Genomic DNA, 23,987 nt, shown 5'->3' with positions numbered 1-23,987 from the left:
CCCAAGTACATTTCGTATACCGTATTTCCTCTATTTGATGAGTCTATAGATAAATTTCGCGCAAGTCCTTGACTCGGCTTCTGTTCTGTTTAAACAGTGGCAACCCACTACCTTACGAACCCCAAATTCGTGCCACCCAAAGGGTACATTTGCAGAAATATCACACAAGAGTCCCGGCCGTCTATATTTTGGACAGAGTGTATACCACCGTGATACTGCTGAAATGGTGCTAAAAGCGGCGTAAAAAACACTCACTCACTCGTCAAATCCCCCCACCTCCCCTGCCACCCAACAACGCGACTCTTTCAAAACGTATTTCAAAGCATCCTTTGTATTTGAAACGGTCGTAAAATATCTGAACGAGCAACGCGTGGCAAGGGAGGTCACTCTAATTTCTAACCCCCAACTATGGACTCACACGGAAGCTATGACAACTAATCAACAACGCGACCATATAGTGTGTGATTTCTGTGAATACACGACCTCAGGTACAGTGATATGCGAGGTTTGTCTACTTAAGTACTGTGACGGCTGCTTTGAAACGTATCATCCGATGAATGGGCCGCTGTCCGAACATCAAGTTACTCGGACCCGCACAGACACCGATCAGGAAAAATGTCCTCTTCACAACGAAAGATGTTTACACTTCTGTGTCACCTGCTCGAAACGATTGTGCCCTCATTGTCTGGTGATAACGGGCTCGACCATAAATGAGTTTCTGATGCGGCCACACCAGTTTCATGACATCCTGACCACCGAGCAACACATTGAGAAACAGAAAGTAGGTGGACGTGGCCCTTTTGTTTTGTTTACTTTCGTTTCTCGTGAAAAGTATTTTTTTTCCGGATGAATTATATAAAGCTAACAGTAAGCATGATACGAATGGCACACAGTCATGTTTATGTTTTAATGCAAAGACAAATCTAATCTCAACGACAATAACACACTGTTCTTGTTACTGATTCACTGTGTTGATAAATGCCTAGGCCACCTAAGATACATATTTCGTCTGATCTTGAAAATGACTCAGTAGGGCGAATTACATTTATTACATTGTTTTTATGTTTTTTTAATTTTCGGTCGCTCTTTTCTTTTAATTACCAAAGTAACTTACCTACGTTCGTCAAGAATACGTATGGCAGTACACACATGCATTGATGATCAGGTACCGTATTTAGAAGAGAGGTTACATGATCTAGTTTTCCTATCTTACCCCATATCAACCCACCCCCACCCCACCATATAATAACCTTTTTATCATACACGAAATCATAAAAGTGTAAATGTATCTATTTGCAAGTGAGTGTTGATTGTACAACATTCACCTTGTTTGGAAGTCATTGTCACGGGAAACCAAGCGGAGATGACGAGCAGACGACGCACTAAGGGACGTAACTCTAATTTCTTACCACCCGGCTGATATCGATCGGCAATTCAAAATGCAAAAAGCGGGGAGGGGGTGGATCATTGCATAATTTGGGGGATTTGTCTTAAAGATGGAGATGTATTCTAAGACATGGTAAACCTCATTTGGTGATATATTTTAACAATACCAAATTACAAGTAACAATGCAAACGCTTTGTGTGTTGGCTTGTGATCCAAATGTGTCTTTCCTTTCTTCGCTTGTTGACATATCTTCTACTTCTGATTGCCTTCCGATATATTTATACACTGATGCAGGGTTTTAACTCGACTTACAAATTAGGAATCCACATGTCTCCCAATAATTAATTTCAAGGATCCTTACTGGAAAAATGAGGATCCTCATAAGGAATAAATTGGTGTCCTGTACAGTACTGATGATTTGATAATGCTTCAATTACATGGTCTCTATATTTCTTGTGAAAAGTCTGGTACAATGAATACTTTTGTGCATCCCTCGGGAACCAACATATTCTATTTTTGCTCCCATTCTATACATGTGTGCTTACTGGACGCATGCTTCTGCGTTCTGTCATACCCTGATGGTAGCTGCATTGTGTTGTTCTGCAAAACGTGTTGGGAAGGGCAGGATGAATGATTAAACTGTTGGGGGCCATGGTTCCGACTAACATGTACTTCCAACAAATTTATTAACTTTACGAAATGCACGCGGGAGACACCTATGTCCGCCAGTTCCAAGTTCATGGTAAGGAAAGATAGTTGAATGACGTCATCTAACGATGACGTCATTTTATTTTCTCTGGAGTGACGTCATTTGCTTCGAGGACCTCAGTATCCGAAAAAGGCTTACGTTTCTTGTTGACAAGACTGCACATGCACATGCATCAACAATGCCGACCGTTTTCACTGATCTGGATGAGTTTGAACGGAAAGTCTACCTGATGTGTTCCGTTACTGAGTACTGGTTCAGCGAACAGAATCAAATGTTGACGCAGGATGATGTTCTGGCTATGTTTCAGAAAAAACTCCTGGAACAGATTGAGAAGGTCAGTCACGCGATTGCATTGGCCGAAATTGACGAGAAAAGCATCGAGGACAGAAGGATTGAGCTTGAGGTAGGGAGGGGTTGCGCCGATTGCATCTAAGAGATTGCCGTTTTGGTAAGGGATACGCGCGAGCGTTGTCTTAATATGACATATAGATCTACCACAGAATTAGCACTACGACACGATACGAAATGACCATGGTATCGGCCATTGAATCATTTGTAACAGGGCTTCAGATACTATTTTGACATGTTGATTATTTACTCATTGGGGGTTGACAGTTTTCTTTGGGTATTCCTAACATTATACTCCCTTGGCTCGCTTTCTTGGGTATGGGCGCACGGGGGACCAAGTCGTCTAAGGCGCCGTGCAGAGTTACGTACCTTGGGAAAACCAGAAACCTATGATCGTCTGTTCAAATGCCGGTTCGCCCCGATTATAATTTTAGGTTTGTCAGCACCATACCGTGCTCGTGGGTTTTGCTCCCGGATCAAGCTGACATTCAGTGCTAACTGCATTTCTGTTCAACGCGGCGTTAAACCAAACTGACTCACTAACTCTTTTGGGTATATTTAATGTTATGAGTAGACATTTCTTTCAAATACTTCAACATGAACTACTGTTTCAGGTGACTACTAGTTTGTTTGACGTGATATACACGTCGAAGCTACAATAAGCGCCTTTGTGCATTAGTCACTGCTGTAAAATTCATGTGTGTGGTGACTTCATAGGATCCGTAAATGGAGATCTGTAAAGTAATACTGGAAAGCAACTTGAAAAGGCTACATTGAGTTATAACGCACATTGTTTCTTATATTTATTCTTTCGTGCGTACGCAAGGAAGTAATGGGGATTTCGCTTGCGTATTTTACGCAAAAACGAAGCTTACCTTGATCTCTGACAGCTGTTTTTAGAGGCGGGATATTTTTGCCTGAGAAAACCTTTTATGTCAGGACATGTCAATCAAACAAGTTTGTGTGTGTTTTTTAAAAAAATAGGAAAAAATGTTTGAAATCAATATTTTCATAAACTGTTAATTTTTTTCCAAAACATTCCTTGGCCACACACATAATAAAGGCCCAGAATATCAAATGGTCAGCCCCTTATGTATTCTGATTATTCACGCAGCTAAGGGGCTCGGACACATACAGCAAAGCTAACATGAGTGTGTTCTCCTTCAGCTATCATGGCTGTCGTACAAGCAGCAGGTGCGCCAGGAGTTCGTGTCTCTCCATGATCTCCTCTTAGACAGAGAGAAGGATCTCCTGGACAAGATGCAGAAGGTAGGGGAGATCATTCCGGGATGCCAATAAAAACCAAAGCCGGGTTCCATCTGAAACACACAGATTGACTTCAGTCCCTCTTTTCCCAAAACAAAATGAATCGGAGCCCATTGCATTTTTGTTTTCCCGCATGCATTGAATCATCTTAACTCCAAAACCATACATTATTTCTTTTCCTATAACTAAAGTGGGTTAACTGTGCTCTAATCAATATAAGACTTGTACTTGTTATATATGTCTTTAACTTGTGTTCATGGCATTAAAAGGACCGCCACCGTGGTCTAGTTGTAGAGCGTCCGCCCGGAGAGCGGAAGGTCCGGGGTTCGATCCCCGGCCACGTCATACCAAAAGACATTAAAAAATTGTACTTGTTTTTACCCTGTCTGGCGCTGGGCATAAATGGGCTAAACCAAGGAGTGGTCGGCTAGGAGTCAGTATACTGTGTCTGAGTGGGGTATTTATGTTAAACTGCAGCATGGTATCTCAGTGAGCTAGCACTATAAATCGGCATTAGTCCGGAGTAGTATAAGCAGCCACACGTACACGTGCATGTACGTCGCTATATAAGTGTAATAATCTTGGACGCGACGTTAAACCCAATTTCACCTCACCTCGTGGCATTAAAGAATGAACATTTCCAGTTTTTATTTGTCAAATGGAAATTCGAGAGATAATTAGCAGCTCCGGAAATTTGAACATGTCCTGTATGTATATGTCATTGTTCAAGGATTCCCCTGTGATATCCTTTAAGCTTTAGTGTCTCCTGTAAACTGTCACCATGTAGGATCTCACATCTAGCAAAAGGGAAACTATCTACCAGAACAATGCATTCGTGCATTATCTGGGTATGGCCACATGTCATAAACAAACACATTGAACAAACATCCTGTTGCTAGATGTGACAAGGAAATCCTGAACATTTAACAATGAAGCATACACATTCAGGATATCCCGCAACTGCGACGCTCCAAGCGAGCAAAATCGATAATTTGGGAAGGAATGTTATGGGTTTGTATGTGTGTTTATTGTCTCACGCCGCACTCAGCACAATTCCAGCAATATGACGGCGGTCTGTAATTAATCGTGTCTGGACCAGACAATCCAGTGATTGACATCATGAGCATCGATCTACGCAATTTGGATACGATGACATGCATCAACCAAGTCAGCGAGCCTGACCACCCGATCCCTTTAGTCGCCTCTTACGACAAGCATAGTCGCCTCTTACGGCAAGCATGCGTTACTGAAGACCTATTCTACCCCGGATCTTCACGGGTGGAATGTTATGGGGATCTCTTAGGTATTGCATACACCACAGGTTGGTCGATCACCATAATGATTTGTAATGTTCACCTTGTGTTGTATACATAAGTTATTGTGTTATGTGTCAGTGTGTTGAGGAATCATTGGAGTCGATGACGTCACTGGAAGATCTGCAGAAGACGTTCACGGCGCAGGAGGCAATCTTAACGGAAGAAAATATCAAACTGGTCCAAGACAGGTCCAAGGTCAGATTCCTCAATGTACGTGAAATAATTTACCAGCAGATTACCGTTAAAATCGACCCCGTTCACTTGGCGAAACGGGACCGCTACCCATTCGGGTCCACTCGGCTTATTCCGCCTCGTATGTAATACACCGGACTCAAGGGAGTAGAAATACTGCGCGCACTCTGTGTTACCGCGTAATGCCAGATCCCTCCGCATATAGTTCGTATAACATCATAGCCAATTTAAAGACATGTGCGTAACGGATATCAGTGTACACTTGAAGACAAAAGCGGAAACAATTTTAACAGTTATAATAGGTTCGTCGTTGCGGGACAGTTTGTGTTGTATCATGTGCTAGTGACGTGCACGAACAAACTCCGAGACAGTGATGACCATCACACCACTGCCACAAGTTAATTTGCATATCACGTGACAGAACTTTTTTTCTTGTTTGTAAACAAACGCGCTCATTCTTGGTTTGCCTGTTGTTAGTGTACACTGCGGTCAGCAGCATCCCAGCTACTTGTGAAATCTCGGCCAGGCAAACCATGAACCAGTGGGTGATAGCACGATCATCTGTCATCAAGGTATGATGACACACAATTAGCATTGAGGGTGTATGCCACTCTAGGATTGTTACTAATAATTAAACATTGTTAAGCAAGTGAAAATCAGTGTCAGAATTGTTTTGTTTTTCAATTGCGAGATTACCAATCTAATCATTTTCTCTTCTTTGTCCTCCTTCTGACAACTTTTTAAAAAAACAACGTAAAGTTATCCACCCCTATGTTAAAATAAATTGTTTGACTCTCAACGAAGAACACTTGTCTCTAAAACATTAATATATTCCTGCACATGTCTGACACAGTGTGGCTTTAGCCATGGCCAGATATTATCGACCCGCGGCGACGCAGGTGTTCCTCGTTATAACACAGGCACTAATTGTTGTCTTCTCTGTCTTTTTTTGTCAGTTGTGAATTTCCTGCAGGAGATTTACAACGCATGTTAGGATGAAGTGTCACTCTCTCAAAGGCTTTACATACGACATACGAGTTGTCTCCCTTAGATCACTTTTTAAGTTCCAAACGTGTTATTCATCACAGACACACTAACTGGGAAATGTTTTTTCCCCGTTTGAGTTATATCTCTTTAAGAGCGAGTAAATTGGGATATAAAGGTTATGTTTTCAGCTTTGCTTGTGTTATGGAGTATTTCTGATTGGTCAGAATAACATTTGATCAGGGCCCACTTGCACAAACCGATCTTAGCGCTAAGACTATGGTAAGCCTATGTGAATAGTCACGATTATCTTAGCGCTAACATCGCTTTGTGCAAGTGGGCCTAGGTGTCTAATTCATTAGATACCTCAAAATTAACAAACACAAACCTGCGTGATACTACATCAATCTATCGATAGCCTAAATATCGATACATATGACATCAGAACTGTATACGCTCGACGTAGGAACATTATCAGCTGTTTTTGTCCCTGACTGTTACACTCGATTGCAAATTGTAACAAGAAGTATCTAATCTACAGGACGACTACCATTTATTTCAAAACACAAATACTGTATGTTTATCTCGTAATTGGACATACGTGAATTTTATCTGGAACCGACGGCATTCTTGTATGTTTCTCCACATTGTAAAAAAAAATATCAGTACTTTTCCGCGGCACTGTCTCTCCAAGTGAACTCACGTTCACTCTTGAATGCTGTAGACCGCCACCGTGGTCTAGTGGTAGAGCGTCCGTCCATACAGCAGAGGGTCCGGCGTTCGATCCCCGGCCGCGTCATACCAAAATACGTTAAAGGGCAAGTTCACACGAATACAAACCTATTTTTCTTGTACTTTTTCATCATGAAAAGTATTTACCTAGTAGTTTCGGAGGCAAAACAATTTAAATATCACACGTATCTAATTTATTTTATTCATAAAATCGGTTCATATTTTTCACATTTACAGAGAGTTCTATTTCCATAATAAACACACCATGGCTTATGCCCCTTGCAATATGACGTCATTGGTGCCAATTGATAAAGGAATGACGTCATAAGACTTTATTAGACGCGTTTCACGTGGTGTATGTAGGTGTGTGGTTCTATCTTCTCAGATGCGCAGCCTAGCTATTGTTTTGTTCGATGCCGAGTTGTCCAAGATACAACGCTAAGCACAATTACTCTAAAATTATTTCGTTTTCCAAAATCGCGACTGAGAAGACAACAATGCACTGATAACATACTGTAAGATTCGCGATTATGGTTGGAAGGGTCCGTTGTATGAATTCAGACACCATATATATATGGTCTCTGATTAATTGCGCTTATTCGTTCATTTATGTTGCGCATATTGGCTCTTGCGGAGTTGCTGTCGTCTTCTATGAGAGTTTAGATACCTGCTGGTTCTGAAACCACAGGACCATATGTAACTAATAATAACAATAAAAAAAACTCGCCAAAAAATTATAGACGAGGCCGAAGGCCGTTTTTGTTACTATTATTAGTTACATTTGGTCCTGTGCTGAAACTGATCGGAAGCGGATGGTGTACGATCCTTATATGGAAACGGGCTAAAGGGACAGCACTCTCATCAAGACCCTGACTGGGATGTTTTTGTAAACAAACGCCGTAAAGTTGAAGTAACTCGATCAGGTAAGTTTGCTGTTTTAGTTTATTCTAACCACAGTAGTATTTAAAAATGTATTTTAGCAGGGGTAGGTTGATATTTGTACATAGTTTCACTGATAATCATGAATATCCGCGATGTTGTCTCGTTCACATGTTCACTTCCTGCATGGTTATGTCGATACTCCTGATCAGCTGATCGTTGCAGTATGCAGCAAACTCCTGTTAATGGAGTAAGTTGTGTTACGTAATGTTTCAGTTTTACAGCCATTCCCGTCTGGAATTAACACAAATCATCTCATTTCGGTAATTAATAAACCTTATAATAACACAGGAAAACAAATGATAAATTATAAACTCATTGAAATTCTGTGTGTGTGTGTTTGTGTGTGTACCTAATCTTTAAATAATCATGTACAATAATTTTGATTCAGACTGTTGAAGCAAAAATACATTGTTGCAACATGTTAATGTTTTATATTTAGGCTTTATATATTTTTTATTCAAAAAGATATCTGGTTTTGCTGGTTTGTAGCTGACAAAATATCCAGTCACTATCCAAAATCATCGCCCACCTACCACCCAAAATATTCAAATTTCATGTTCAATGCAATTTACTCACATATACAATTTATAGCACATTTATACATGAAAAAAATCAAGTTACCATTTTATATTTTGTGATAGTGAGATATAGATGACAAAAGTGTTAATGTTTCTATGTTGTATCTTTCAAATATGAAGTTTCGAGCCAAGTCATGCCAGTCCATCATGGTGTAAAGTCGCTGTCCAATGTACACCAGAAGCATGGCACACCGTGCTTCACAGTATGAGGTACAAAATAATATTTTGACAATGAATAATCACACAATGTAAATACTATATGCAAATAATTTCTGTATTGAACTATTTTGTGTATCTATTATATTCTATATTGTTGTCTTTTGTTGTAAAAGTGTAGTGTGGATGACAAATGAATGTATACTGTGAATGACATAAAAGTTTAGATCTGATACAATTTGTACACAGTTAACTGATGATATTTGTATTCAGGCACCCAGTGACATGCCTGACACTGCTGCAGATTATTACCACCTTCTTTTACAATTATTTAGTCAGTGTACATATTATTTTGACAAATCTATGTTAAAATTATTAATATATTTTTCAGGTCCCACAATGATATGGAAGAGTATAAATGTGACAAAACCCTTTCCATATTCATATGAAATCTCTGTGAAAAACAGTTGATGGTACGATTCTGACTAAATCATGAGCACGTGTTAATGAATCGCTATCAAATAGTGATAATACCAGGTGTTCGCGAAAGGTGAGAGTATCCTGCCCCAACGGTGTCACAAGAAATCCCTGGTGTTGAGATCCATTTTCATTGTGTGCAAATTGTGTTTATTTTCATGCAGTTACAAGTCATAAAATATTAGAGTGTCTTGTGAGGTACAGTGCTTCAGACAACCAGAGAGCTGTACTTTTGAAATAGTCAACCAGTGCACTAACAAGCTGCCACTGAGCATTTAGCCAGTGCTTGTGATATTTTCTTCAGTCTTTTCCCCGGCCTTTGCCCTTGCCCAAAACTACCTGATCCAGCATCAGCCATCCTGTATTACAGAAACTTATCAAATGAAACAGCAAAGGCTGATTGTTGTCAGAGACCATAAAACAAGATTTCAATTAAAAAAGTTTATTTTAATGAGCATAGAGAAAAACATTACATACATCAGATGGAAATCTTTCATGAATCACCTCGACAACACAAGATGGAATAACTTTTCTCTGATTCTTCAACTATTTCTGCAAATCCCCAAAGTGAACCTCTTGTTTATGAGGTGTAGATAGATTCTGAAATGAAAAAGTGTCTTTTATTAGTCAAGCTATGCACAACATTACAAAAAAATATCATACCATTTACATATATATTTTTGTCATTAAATCTGGAGGGATGCTTATATAAGAAGTAACTTGTATTGATGATATATGCATAATTTTTATTACATGTTAATAATTCAATAAATACCAAAACAGTATAGTTCTATCATGTTGACATGATGTGTTTATTACTGTAGGTTTGAATACTTCTTGAAATATTGTGGGCATGTTTCAATATCACTGATGTAATTTAATAACCTTGCAAGTTATATATGCTTTCACAACTTGCTGGCAAATAAACATTTATGGTACTCGAATCTCTTATTTTACTTGTCAGATTTGTATGTTGTGCATGATAGATCTTAAAATGCATAATAAAATAAATTGATGAAAGTAAATCATATTATATGTTTTCTAAACTTTATTTCAAGTGTTAATATTAAAAAACGGTGGTGGGGTAGCCTTGTGGTGAAAGCGTTCGATCGTCACACTGAAGACCCAAGTTCGATTCCCCACATGGGCACAACATGTGAAGCCCTTTTCTGGTGTCCCCCCAGTTGTGATAATGCTGGAATATTGCTAAAAGGGGGGTAAAATCCTACTCACTCACTCATATAAAAAAATGATTGCATATTTTATTTGCATTTTAGGGGGTGGTTGTTACAGACGTTTTGCTCAAAAGGTCAGGTTGGGAGGTCCAAATTTCCAAACAAAGATTTACAATTTCAAATATTTTTCACTAATATTCAACAAGTTTTACTTATAGTTTCTTAGATAATTTATATATATTGATTGTGACTGTAAATGAGCTTTTTGTAAACATTTTACATATATTTGGTCCACTCAGTTTAGCAACCCACTGTTTTTAATAATTAATTATATATTAGATATTTCTTCTTTTTTATAGTTTCTAAACATTTTTTTTTAAAAATCTGGCCCCATAATAGATGATAAATAGTTTCCCTGCAAAGTTGCAATGCATTTTCTATGAATGGTTGTCAGAACAAACCAATAACCAATTATCTATTAAATAGAATAAGATACTGTAGGCCTACTGCAGTAACTGGTTTCAAACACTAAACAAATCAATTGAGTGATCTATCTTTTCACTTTCAAATGGGGACGGTGTGAAGTTTGAAGTACGACATCCAATTACTTATCAATAAATATGGCAGGTATTTTGAACTCGGATGGGAAAAAATCAAAGAGAATCTTTCTTTCCCCCAGTACGTTTCCACTCGGCAACCGTCTTTAGAAACGTACTGGGACGTACCCCATTTTCGTGTTACTCTAAGCATATGGTCTCGTCATCAGCTGGTAGGCCTAATGTGTAATCTTGTTGAGACAACGTTTGGCGACAGATCGTATTTGTTTCTTGATATTGGCAAGAAGCATTGATCTGTAGCCTATAGGTGGTGGGAATAGTTACATCCAAACAGACAAACTCAGATTGACGACAATGCCGATACCGGCGATAGGGTCGTAACAGGGTGGGACAGGATGAATAGGCCTTCTGACGAAGCATGCGGGTCACCCGGCGTGACAAAAAATCTCTTAGAATATTACGTTTCCGCTTCTGAAAACGTAATAATGAGCATGTAGGTAATTTAGGTATACACACATCAAAGTGTTATTCTTACCACGTTGTCACTGGTAGGCCTAATTGTGTAGATGTCGAGTCGGGGTCGGGTTACAAATTAGGTGATGTGGGTCTTCTCTTGTTTCCACTTGATTTTCATCGTTTCCATACAGCGAAGCTTGCTCGTTTTGGTTCAAAATCGTATGGTTTTGCGAATTCTTGAAGGGTCAAGGGAACTTCTTCGGACCAGGCAAGGTATCGGATGCCATGTTGTCTCACCATAAACTGGTACTTGATATCTTTTGCGTTGTGACAAGACAGGGACCCAGTTAAATTGGCACCAATTACGTCATAATCTAAGGGGGATAACTCAGGCCTGTTTAGCTCGGAAAACGAGGGCCTCGTAACGGCATGACATTTTCACACTTATTGTGAGCTCGCTACATTGACTGAGAAAAATGAGTGTATATTTTCAAACACTGATACTAACTAATTCTAAAATTCCGTTTTGTTTAAAATAAGAAAGAAAGTGATTTTTGCGTGTACACTTCCCCTTTAAAAGATCGTACTTGTTGTTACCCTGTCTGGCGCTCGGCATCAAGGGGATAAAACAAGGACTGGTCGGCTGGGAGTCAGTATACTGTGTCTCAGTGGGGTATTCATGTTAAACTGAGGCATGGTACATGTATCTCAGTGGGCTAGCACTATAAAATCGGCATTAGTCAGGACATGTACAAGCGGCCACACACACACGCACGCACGCACGCACGCACGCACACACACACACACACAGAGTCAAATATGGGACCGAGAAAAAAACGATACTACTTAAGAAAAGTATCTTTACGTTGTGAAAATTCCGATAGGCCATTCAACGCAATCAGATTGCACTACTCACTCCAATTAATTTTGCAGTTAGGATTATCACAATTACCAAGTTAAACATGCGTATAAGCTAAATATGGTAGTCCCTGACTCACCATGATCCCCAGACTCACCATGATGAACCGCCGTTATATTTATTTGTCAGCACCATATCATCGGTTGTTTCACCAAGTGGTAAACGTCTTAAGACCTGCTGTGCTTCCTCCAAAAATTAAACTCACACGCCGTAAACAACTAAAATCACTCACTCATGTAATTCAGTATATTCATGAATAATTTATCAATAAGATACATTCAGTCTTCGACAAGTACTCTTCACAACAAGGCGAATAACAGTTGACGAATTATCAGTTGAGCTGGCTAGTAAAGAAGATCACTGTTAAGATAAGTCAACAAGATTACTGACAGTGTTAAGATAACTTAAGCAACTTAAAAAAGTCGACTTGAAAATGGCGTTAGAACAGAAAAGTCCGTTTCTCTGAGCAGAGAACTGCGGTTGTGAGTGACGCGGTGCACGTTGATGTATGTGTAATTGTCAATGCGACGCGTCGACTCCACACTATAGGCAACGATCAAACCTTCCATCCGTGCTGTTATTATCGACTGCACGCATTATGCAGAGTCGCGGGTTCTTAAATGCGTCTCGCGGTATGCAGGACTATATCCTAGCATCCTTCCTCAATCTGTATATACATCTATACTTCACGAACTGACAAGAGAATCAATATCTGTCTTCAGCATCCTAACTGAGCGATGTTTCCTTGCTTAATCAGTTATTTATCTGCTCAGTACTTTCTTCTCCTCGTGTAGAGGTATAGGCATGACCTTCAAGGTGTGTTTAAATAACTCCCCGACTTGTAACGTTCTTATGGGCCTTGGTGCCTACCAGAACGCATTGGGAAGCGTTGAACCCAGGCTTTCGATGAGCTGTCTTGTCGCGTGTGAGTGGATTTTATGCCGACATTTGCACTACTCCAGCCGTATTATGACGGAGGATAGCGAAGATGCGATTCACACATGTACCCATGTTGGGAATTGAACCGGGTCTTCGAAGTGTCTAACCAACACTTCAAGCCCTATTCTACCCATTTCGCCTGAAAATAAGGAGAGCAAATATCAAGTATATGATGTAGAACGTTGATCAGATGACTGGCATATTCTGTTGATATGATGATATAAAGTAGTTGCAGATTTTAAATATCCTAATGTTGTATTTTATTTTTTCAGGAATACAAGAACACTATCCAACGGTACGTGCTTCACTTCGTGAATTCGTACCTCGTTCTTCGTTGTTTTAGAAAATACACGTCCATGTCTTTGTCAGGCATTTGCACGAGTGGTAATTACAGACGTCAGTACATGTAGGCATTTCAGGATTCTTTATAAGGACACTTTATAGCACCTTTTTAACGACATGTAATAATTGAGTGAGTGGGTGAGCCACTTTGGAGAAATTAAAAACGGGCATGGTGTCGGCAAATCAAGAAACATAAACAGGGGGCATCTGGGGATCCCCCCTTTCTTGTCCTTTTGTTTTTTTCTTCTTCTAGTAGCCAAACGAAGGGCAGTATAACATGCTGCCAGTAGCCAGTAGCCAGTAGCCAAACGAAGGGTTGAAGGTATGGCAAACGTGCACAGTTAATAAGACTTCCACGGCAGGTTTGTATATGTGTAGGTGCGAGGAGCTGTATGACAACGCCCGACTGATGCCGAATGTAGATGACATCACACCAACCTTCCTCAAGATGCCCTTCAGCCTCCTGGAGGAGAAGCTACACTTGGAGAACGCACTCCAGTTTCAGGCTTACGGTATCTAAAATTCCGTTTTTTATAGTGTTTTTGCAATGGCATCATAACCAATAATATTACTGGCATCTACTGCATGATGTGTATTGCTACTCAGTCTGAACGTTTCCTTCTTTGACTGGGAAACCCAAAGGCAGAGAGATGCTACTTTGGTAGGATATGTTACAGTAACACTACGTTGGGGTTACATTTATTCATGGCATAAATTTGAAGCGCCATTTTCAGCACATAATATTAGCTGTTGTTGTTTTGATGTTGACCCCTTGGAAAGAAAACCGAAGAAGATAGATAGATCGTATCACGCGAGTGTGTTTTGGGATGGTAAATATCCTGTATTTGGAATAACGGTATTTAGCGACCTTTGTCTTATGATGCCATTCATAATTCGTACCGTTGAAACAAGTATTCTCATCCCTTACTAACGGTTCCCTAAACATGGCAAGTGTTCCTGGAATGTGCTCATTAGTATATTACGTCACAAGGTCAGTTCAGTCAGTCGGACAGTGACAATAATGTTTTATGATGAAATAAAGAAGGAATAAGCAGTGACCAAATGTTTACTTCGGGATAACCGTACGTTCGACACATCAAAGTTCGACACAACCGTGTTTGACTGGTGTTTGGCCATAACGGTGTATATTTCATTTAGGTTCATTTTTAAACGCTTGCAGACGAAGCTTGTGTGGAACCCAAAAGCCGCATGGCGTATGTCGATTCGAACGAGCTGGAGAAACCCATGAGGTGTTTCGACTTGTGGGACCCTCCTTCCAGCGTCCCCGCCTCCACCGTGTGTGTGTACAACGTAGAAGTCAGGACAAATAACTGCTCTGAAGCCATCAAGTATACGAACCTGCCCATCGACGACTTCGTCTTCAACAGTATCGGCAGGGTGGACTTGCAGCCGAGGCGGAGATACGTCCTGAAAGTAGTCCCGGTGTACACGTGTCGCGGCTGCGGAGGGACGGAGCACACCATGGATGGTCTTCCGGTTTATATCATGGTGTTGACAGGTGAGTGAGTGATTTTTGGAAGTATAAGACTTGATTCAAAATAATCGCCGAGTCACAGGCGTCTTATTCCTTTAGAAACAAAATAGATAATAGATTATTCTATAGACAGGACATTGTGACAAGTTGTCCGTTTATGAAATATTTCATGTTTATTTCATGTGGTTTACAAATGACTTTTAAAACTTTTAGTCCTCCAGATCTCCGATCGGCCCCCCTATTGAATATGACAAACATTTTGTGTTTGGTTCTTAATTTTGTGTTGGTTTTTCATGCATGTATGCTGGTGTTTTGTTTGGATTCTTCATCGCCATTGTCAAGAAATCTGTGAACATTTTTTTCCAAATCTCTAAAGCTGTATGTATATACGCTATAGATCACACTACATTCTGCAGTCTGGCTCAGTACATACAGATATTATTGATGAATAGCAAGACTCTGTGTCTCCAGTACATCAAGATGTTGAGCACTTTTATTTGGTGTTGTTATTATTTTACGATTAAATATTAATGGGAAGGTTACAGAATATTCGAATTTCTGATCGGCCGAGAGGTCAGTCACATGACCTAGAAAAAAACGTTCATAGGCCTACGAACCGCACATTTTGACATACATACACGTGCAAGTGAATGCAGACCTATGGCCCCAGCGTTCAGAGGTTGTATTCTCCTGAGGGAGCTGAGAATACTCTTTTGATGCACACTACTCCGTTGATGGGATAAAAATATATCAGACGTATAACGGAGTATCCCTTGTAGCGATTTGTACGCAGACTGTCAAGTTATATTTGGGAATTGTTGGCTCAGCTTCTAAATCTATTCCAGGTCCTCCGCCCCCGAAGTCTGATCTTCTGAAGAGGATTTCCTATTTTAATACAGTGAGATGAATAAAAGTAGTCAAATTATGAAAGATATATTTCAATGAAATATGATACAAAATTACTTTGTCGCAACCTTATTAGGGTCACGAGTGACCTAGAGTTAGTGAGTGAGTTTGTTTTACGCCGCTCTTAGCAATATCCCGGCGGGGGACACATGAAGTGACAGAGAGGTCAAAGGAGCTGCAATATTCTGTGCATCCCTAACGTGCCAGAATCCCGTGGTCATAGGTTAGAATCCCCGATCTGTCCTGTTTGTGATTCTTGGTTTGTCAGCACCATACCCTTTCTCGTGGGTTTCCCCAGTGTTAAACGTCTACAAGGAGCATCACTTCGGGCTTTCCTCCCACCCCATGGTGACGCCGTGTTATTGCTGTAATACTGTTCAAAGCGGCGTTAACTGAGCTTACTCATAACGTTCAAGCAACGTTGTGATAACTTTCTTTTTTGTCAGGGTACTGAATCCATCTGAACCGGTTGTGCTGTAACACTGTAGCCTATTGTAAACAATTAGTCGTAAATGCGTTAGTTCATATTGTTCCCTCAAACATATATTTTGGTGGGTTAACGAAACCATCTTGTGCTAAACACATAAAACAGTCTTTTACGCCTATCGATATTGATGTTGAAAGGGAATTCATATAGGCTATCGATCAACCCCGAGTTAATGCTTGTAATCGGATTCAGAAAATTGCCTTTCTGCCAAAGAAAATGTTTGTTCTTTGTGAAACATGTTTGATTGTTGGTGACATTGATTTGATCGCTATGTAAGAGTTCTATCGTCCAGACCTGCCTGAAGGATAAGGATTAAACTAAGCAGACATACAAGTATTACAAATATTGCCCGGCAGTGTTTCCATACTCCATGCCCCCATCAGATGTCCAAGTGGTCAAATCGACCAGGGCGCCACAACTCGCTACCGAGATGTTTGGTTTGGATTGGTTTAACTGCCAAAGTTTCGTTCGTTTGCTTATTTGTGTTTATCGCAGAATATTCCAACTATATGACGGTGTTCTGTAAATAATCGAGTGTGGACAAGACAATCCAGTCGTTGTTTGATACATGACATATACCATACGTAGATCGATGTTCATGATGTCATTCACTGAATTGTCTCGTCCAGACTCGATTATTTTACAGACTGCCACCATAGAGGTGGAATATTGGTGAGTGCCTCGTTACACAACATGCGAAAAACAATACAAATGCTATATATGATATAATGATATATGTTGTGCAGCATTGCTTGAAACCCAAACCAGTGTTCGGCGCCCCAGCCCCCAAATGCGACACCCAGGTGACGCCCGAGGGCAAGTTCCAGAGCAAGTCGTTATTTTTCAACCACATTAGCTTTGAGGTATATATGGTAGTTTGAAGCACCAGTGTCAAATATCATTAACATTAAATAACCCTGATTCATCGATCATGGTTGAACTAAGACAAATGTGACCATTGCGAACTACGGGTGGGTGTGATGAACATTAAGGGTGTTAATTATAGTAGCGAGGTCACTTGGATCGACAACACGTAATTTAACTGAGAGTCATGATGGTTAATAACAGTTGGTAAACCTCAATACGTATTCAACGACAGCAATACTGTTTTAAAGTTAATGGTTGTTGATGCTTTATTATGTAAGTGAGGAGAGGTTTTGCACCGTATGTGTATACCAGAACTGTTCCTGCGTGCGTTAGACTTACCAGGAACCTATGATCGTGGGTTAGAATACCCGTTCACCCTGATTATGTTTCAGGTTTATCAGCAGCACCATGCACGTGTTTGTTCTCTACGACAAAGTGGTACATGTCTAAGAACTGCATCACTTCTTGCTTTCCTCCCACACCAAGCTGACACGTCGTGATATGTCTGAAATATTTCTTAAACTGGCTTTGAAAAAACAATTCACTCCCTCATTCACCTTTCCTTAGGAGGCGCGGGTTAAAGAACAGGAGGTCGTGGGCCAGTCTGACACTGTCACCGGATGTGACGTTGATGACAAGTCTGGAACAGTGTTAGATGAAGGACGATTCCAAGTTTCTGGTAGACATATTAAGGATTTTAGTTTTGAGGTAAGACAGCTGTGCTGATATCACAAACGTTTAAGTTCGCTTTTGAATGAAACATCATCATTTCTAGACTTGTGTCATTGTCACCCGTCTAAGGTATCTTGCGGGTGTCTGTTTTGGTGACATTCAAGGGTTCTTTTCTTTTTCAAGGAAACACGTTTCCATAACACGGAATCTGAAGCAGGCGTGAATGGCCGCCATGTCAGTTTTGTTCTGGACGACAACAGGTACCAAACAGAGGAACAGTTCTTGTCTCACCACAGTTTTGAGGTACACACACGTGAGTGATCTAGATATTGTGTGATTGTGTGAGAGAGAAATAGAGAGAGTGTGATTGTGTGAGAGTGATATAGAGAGTGTGTAGTTGTGTGAGAGTGTGATTGTGTGAGAGTGATATAGACTGCGTAGTTGTGTGAGAATGATATAGAGAGTGTGATTGTGTGAGTGATATATAGACTGCGTAGTTGAGTGAGAGTGATATAGAGTGTGATTGTGTGAGAGTGATATAGAGAGTGTAGTTGTGTGAGAGTGATATAGAGAGTGCGATTGTGTGATATAGACTGCGTAGTTGTGTGAGTGATATTTAAATACTGTGCAGTTGTGTGAGTGAGTCATATAGAGTCTGCCTAGTTGTGTGAGTAAGTGATATAGAGACTGTGTAGTGTGTGAGTGAATTATACAGAAAGCGTGGTTGAGACAGAGGATGGGCTCGAGGAGTAGGACATCTAACCAGCCTTTGTCAGGACCTTATAATCTATGCGAAATCGAGATTTGTGTGATAATTAATTGTTAGATTGATCGACATTAAACATATTTGAATTCGCTAAAATTGAACTACTAAAGTGGTGTGTGAATGACTAGGGAAGAGGCTCGCTTTTGAAATGAATGTAACCTGCCCAGAACATAATCCCAGAAATATAATAAAGTCTATTCGGAAACAAGGTAACGACTAGCTGTTATCAGTTGAGGGTTCGCCTATTGTGTTGAAAATCTACATTTGTGATAATCATACGTTATCAGAAGGAACCATGCCGTAGTTTCATTTGGATGTTATGTATTGTGTTACAGGAGTGTAGGTATCACGACCTCGAGATGCTGGCCTCTACTACACCCTCTGCACTCCGAATTGGATATCAGGAACAAGGAGGTGCTTCAAGCTAAATGTATGTGATGGCATCTGTCTTTTCAGTACAACATCCGATAGAAGGAAATCTCCGGGAAGGTTTCTGGTCATAAGCAGCATCAGCCTCAGTGCCATCAGGTACACGTGATGAAGCTTCATCCACCCTCAGTACACACTGCTCATGGCAACGTAACGGCATGGTTATGAGATACGGAGATTAAGGATGAACCGGAGATCATGGTACTAAAATGAAGAGAACGTGATAGCGTTATCTTGACAGTAACCATTAGAAACATTTTTCAGCTTGATATCGGAAGAAAGTACAAAGTAACACACGATCACGGGGTGGGGTTTCCACAGGGTGGGGTTTGTCGAAAACCACTTTTTTTGTTCTTTTCTTTTCTTGGGTACTGACAGCACATGTTATTACAATAGAATAGTACCTTATGTTGGTCAGTATGCGTATGTGAAGTTAATATATTGTGGTACATATTAAACACATGTAGGATAGGCAGATTTGTCAGTACAGTATGGTTTTGCAAAAAGGTTGTGGCATTACGACCGGAAGGTCTTAAATTTATCGTATTCACATTTCGTGTATGATACATATTTTTGAGTATGATATAAGCTTAAGAGATATTTTTAGTTCGGAAATATTAGGGAAAGAATTTGAATTTTTTAAGTAGATATATTGCTCTGTTGCAATATAAATTATTTTCAAGGCGTCATTACGTTTGCTTTAAATTAAAATATATTGTGATTTTTATCAGTATAGTACTAGTTCTATTCTCCTCTTTTCCTTGTAATCGTCGAATATAACTATATTGATTAAATGAGGGCCCATATTTTGGAACAAAGCTTGTCAATATTTTGTTCAATATGATATGTATGTATGTGTGATCAAAGTAAACTTTTCACATTCCTGGCCGTTAGACATAAATCATGGTTACCATAGCAGCATGTACATCCTTTTTACCATATTCGTTACTTCAAAATGTGATTCATTTCCAAATCTCATGTCTTCTCGCACTGAATGTGACTTACCCTTTTCTCGAATACCGGGTGTCATCACTGATTGTCAGTGATCCATTCATACAATAGTCACCGTTAGTTTGCTGTCTACGCCCAGTGGCATCTGTTTCGGCGGATAATTGAGACTGGATATTCTCCAGCGTTAACGTTTAATTTCACTAACAATAGGTTGTGACGTCATTGTAAGTTCTGTACATAATTGAAACACGTTAGGATGTCACAATTGTTTATCAACTTGATGTCCCCCAATCTTCATCATGACCTTGAGAGCGATTGCGCTTGTCAAAGTAGGGTCGGGGTAAAGGATGTATGATTAGATAGAGCCATTTGTTAAACTTCCCTTCCCTGTAATGAGGCCGTGGGGCCTTTGGAACTTTGATGATACAACTTGTGATATCCCCTGACTGCAGTTTAAGGACCTTTGTCGATACGAACCATTACACGAGGAATGGTAACGTTACAAAGAGCCAAGGGAACATCCAATAAATTAGTTAAGTGTTTGAACAGGCAAAATCGTGGATTAGCAATAGGTCTCGCTTTGAGACAGCGATATCAATGAAGCTAGGCTTTCAAGTCGATTAAGAAAAGGGCTACTTTAATATATACGTCAAAGTAAGGAGTCTTTGGCAAGTTCTTCTAGAAATGTTGGGTAACATGGCTCTCTTAAATTAGCCTTTGGGTTGTTTTGATTATTGGAAAAGAATGATGCAGTTGTTGTATAAACTGAAGAAAATAAATAAGGGAACAGTTGTGAATGAAAAATGTTTTCGGAATACATATATGCATGGATAAAGCACATGATCTGTTTTGACGTCGTACTGACTGGCTGGTTAGCTACCAATTGTTCCAATGCTTTCATCTTTTGCGACGGTATTGTGACGCCGTATGAACACATTGTCGCAAAAGTTAGAGATGACTTTATCCATTCTTTATGACGTAACAAGCGTCATGTGATTGAGTTGTCTACACTTGCGATCAGGAAACTCACATTTCTTTTCATTTTGTTCACAAAAAGACCATACAGTCGAACCTCGTTGTGTAGAACTAGTGGGGACCTGAAAAAATGTTATCTGTGGTTCCCAAATGAGTTCGAGACAACCGGGAATTCGACACATCCATTTGGACAGATCCGAGTATAAATGATGATAAATATTGAGGAAGTCACAGGTACAGGAAGGTGAGTTCGAGACAATCGGGAATTCGACACATTCATTTTGACAGATCCGAGTATAAATGTTGATAAATATTGAGGAATTCACAGGGACCGGAAGGTGAGTTCGAGACACTCGGGATGTCGCAATGTCCAATTTCGACACAGCGAGGTTCGAAAGTACATAATATTGAGAATAACAAACTCGCAACTCGTATGATCGCCCCCTTCTAATTAAATGCAAGAGCTCGCAACTCACAAAATGAATTCAACCGGGGCTGATAATCTGAAAATCATCGTGGCTCATAAGTTGTCCTCTAAGCTTGTCCCTGTACCGCGAAGAAAGGCAGAACTTGCTTGAACACCTGCTACGAACATTTCACTCGGTGAATTACATGGTTGATATGAAGGATTTCTGTTGAAGACATACTGCAATAATATTATGTGTTGCCTTACTATTCTTCATCAGCATTATGTAAATTAATGATTTTTATCCATGTAGGCATGTCACTCGTTTCATTTATTTATGTATCTATTATCTGTATATTATGATATTAGTTTCGCTGGATATTCAAATATACTGTTGTTTACATGGCAGCTCTTTTAAGATTATAACAGTATAAAATTACGTAATCTGAGTTTGAGCTAGAGTTAATGTATGGTTTGTACATCATTTTGGCGTCACTGAGACAATGTGACTCCAATAAACAATTCATGGGACATGTTGCTTTATGTACTCACCGTTTCAAATGAGACATCTTTATAAACAATTTATTTTATGAAGTGTTTTTTTCAATGATTGAATAAAAGTTCACAAGTTTGTTGGGTGTTTATCTTAAACCATAACACCACGTACGTCCTGTCTGTTGCTGGACAGTCCCGTGGGCACTCCAGGTTTCAAGGTCCTCAGCAACCTGTGTTAGTCGGAAGAGAAGACTTGGTGGATCGGATGGTCAGATTCAGCGACTTGGTTGATTGCGGGTCATCGTACCCGGTACCATGGACGGTTGCTTATACTATACATGAAATTAATAATGATTTTCTGGTCTAGAATTGATTAGCTATAAGGCCGCTGTCTAACCCTGGGATAAAGTTGAGTGCGGCATGTTACTCGTACAATACAGTATAATCAATTTTATCAGTAAAACAATCATCTGTTTTTACTTGGAATTTTCCCCGTGAAGGTCTTCAGTAACCCAAGCTTGCCGTAAAAGGTGACTATGCTTGTCGTAAAAGGCGACTAACGGGATCGGGTGGTCAGGCTCGCTGACTTGGTTGATGTATGTCATCGTATCCAAATTTCGTGGATCGATGCTCATGTTGTCAACCACTGGTTGTCTGGTCCAGATTCGATTATTTACAGACTGCTGTCATATAACTGGAATATTGCTGAGTGCGGCGTTAAACAACGAACACACACACACACACACACACACACATCCACACACACACACACACACACACACAATAAGTCACCAGACTGAATGTCAATCCCACAACAAAGAATTACAAAACTGTCATTGGCGTAGTTTGGAAGGAACTCATGACTGCAGCATCATTCCAATCTGCACAATCTGAATTTTAAAATTAACTGACATAAAGTGCTAACGTGGACACCAATGACGTCATAATCAAAGATGGATAACGCATGAACTGGTTTTGGAGTTCGGCGAACGCTATAAATTGCTATTATGCTTCCTCGGTTCCAAATTTGTGTGTTGTTTAACGCCGCACTCTGTTATATTCCAGCTGTATGACGGCGGTTTGTTTGTAATCGAGTCCGAGTCAGACAAACCAGTGATTGATATCATTAGCATCGATCAAGGTAATATTGGGATGAGATGACATGAAATCAACCAAATCACCGAGCCGGTCCAACCAATCCGTTGAGTCGCCCCTCACGATTAGTCACACACGTACATGCACGTCGCAACATAACTCAACTCAAGGCAACTCACGAACCGGTTGACATTACGATCACCCGTCAATATCTCCAGGGAGCGATGACACACAACCTGCCAGGAACGTGTTCGCAATCACTATTACACAAAATACAAAAGTGGTAGCCAAAGGATTCTGATACGGAACAGTGTCTGAGTCACTGCTTAGGGCTTCCAAATTGGATACACATCCGACCATATTTTTGTGTTCCTCCTACCGCTAATTAAATCGTCCTTTCTACAAGCATGAGGTCCATTGACCCGTTCCGCAATACGACCCCCGCTCTGACTGCCGTACCGCTTCAACGTTAACATAGATTTAGTGCCGTCGCAGCGTTCAACTCGTTTTGTGAAACGGGTCCCCAGAGACGCAATTTGCCCCCAGAATCCTCTCAGGAACTGATGATGAGTTAAGGAATAGGTTTGTTGCCGTGCGTGCTTGTATTGCCAGTCCCCGAGCAGAAGCCCAATACTCAAACCCGGGCATTATCAGAAACCTCTTGATGTCCAGATATTTCAGAAAAATGGGTATCACAGTACCGATTCAGCCTGTTTGTTTGTTTGTCTTCTCGCGATTGAGGCGCTGGGTGGTGTAGTGGTTACAGTGTCCATTCAGGATAGAGCTTGAATATTGCTAAAAGCGGCACAAAACCATACTCACCCATTATCTTGTTGGACAAGCCTGTCTCCAAATCAGGAATATACTCTTAGTTTAAGAGTAACGTATTATTTGCCTATGCATGTGTTTGTGCCGGGTGCTACCGGTCTGGAGAACCTTTCTCGAACACCTTGTATCATGACTATTTG

General features: G+C 40.2%; 1 protein-coding gene across 6 annotated transcripts; it reads left to right on the top strand.

Annotated features, from left to right (window-relative positions):
- The first annotated feature begins 392 nt into the window (after positions 1-392).
- LOC124141239 (E3 ubiquitin-protein ligase TRIM9-like) lies at positions 393-22,060 on the top strand. Of its 6 annotated transcripts, none has more exons than XM_046509186.2 (12): positions 393-781; positions 2,404-2,499; positions 3,612-3,713; positions 5,105-5,221; positions 13,406-13,428; positions 13,854-13,987; positions 14,656-14,994; positions 15,816-15,868; positions 17,110-17,226; positions 17,798-17,938; positions 18,086-18,205; positions 19,004-22,060. In XM_046509186.2, the coding sequence occupies exons 1-12, from the start codon at positions 428-430 to the stop codon at positions 19,094-19,096; spliced, it is 1,689 nt and encodes a 562-aa protein (XP_046365142.2). In that variant the 5' UTR covers positions 393-427; the 3' UTR covers positions 19,097-22,060. The 6 variants fall into 6 exon arrangements, with proteins under 6 accessions (XP_046365142.2, XP_046365141.2, XP_046365143.2 ...); XM_046509185.2 differs by having other exon boundaries at positions 5,105-5,236; XM_046509187.2 differs by having other exon boundaries at positions 5,105-5,236; positions 18,086-18,215.
- The last annotated feature ends 1,927 nt before the right edge of the window (positions 22,061-23,987 follow it).

The sequence above is a fragment of the Haliotis rufescens genome, unplaced genomic scaffold (assembly GCF_023055435.1).
Source record: "Haliotis rufescens isolate VD_foot unplaced genomic scaffold, xgHalRufe1.0.p SCAF_12, whole genome shotgun sequence".
Taxonomy (NCBI): domain Eukaryota; kingdom Metazoa; phylum Mollusca; class Gastropoda; order Lepetellida; family Haliotidae; genus Haliotis; species Haliotis rufescens.
The sequence above is the reverse complement of the archived record's forward strand: the minus strand, read 5'-3'. Positions and strand labels throughout refer to the sequence as shown.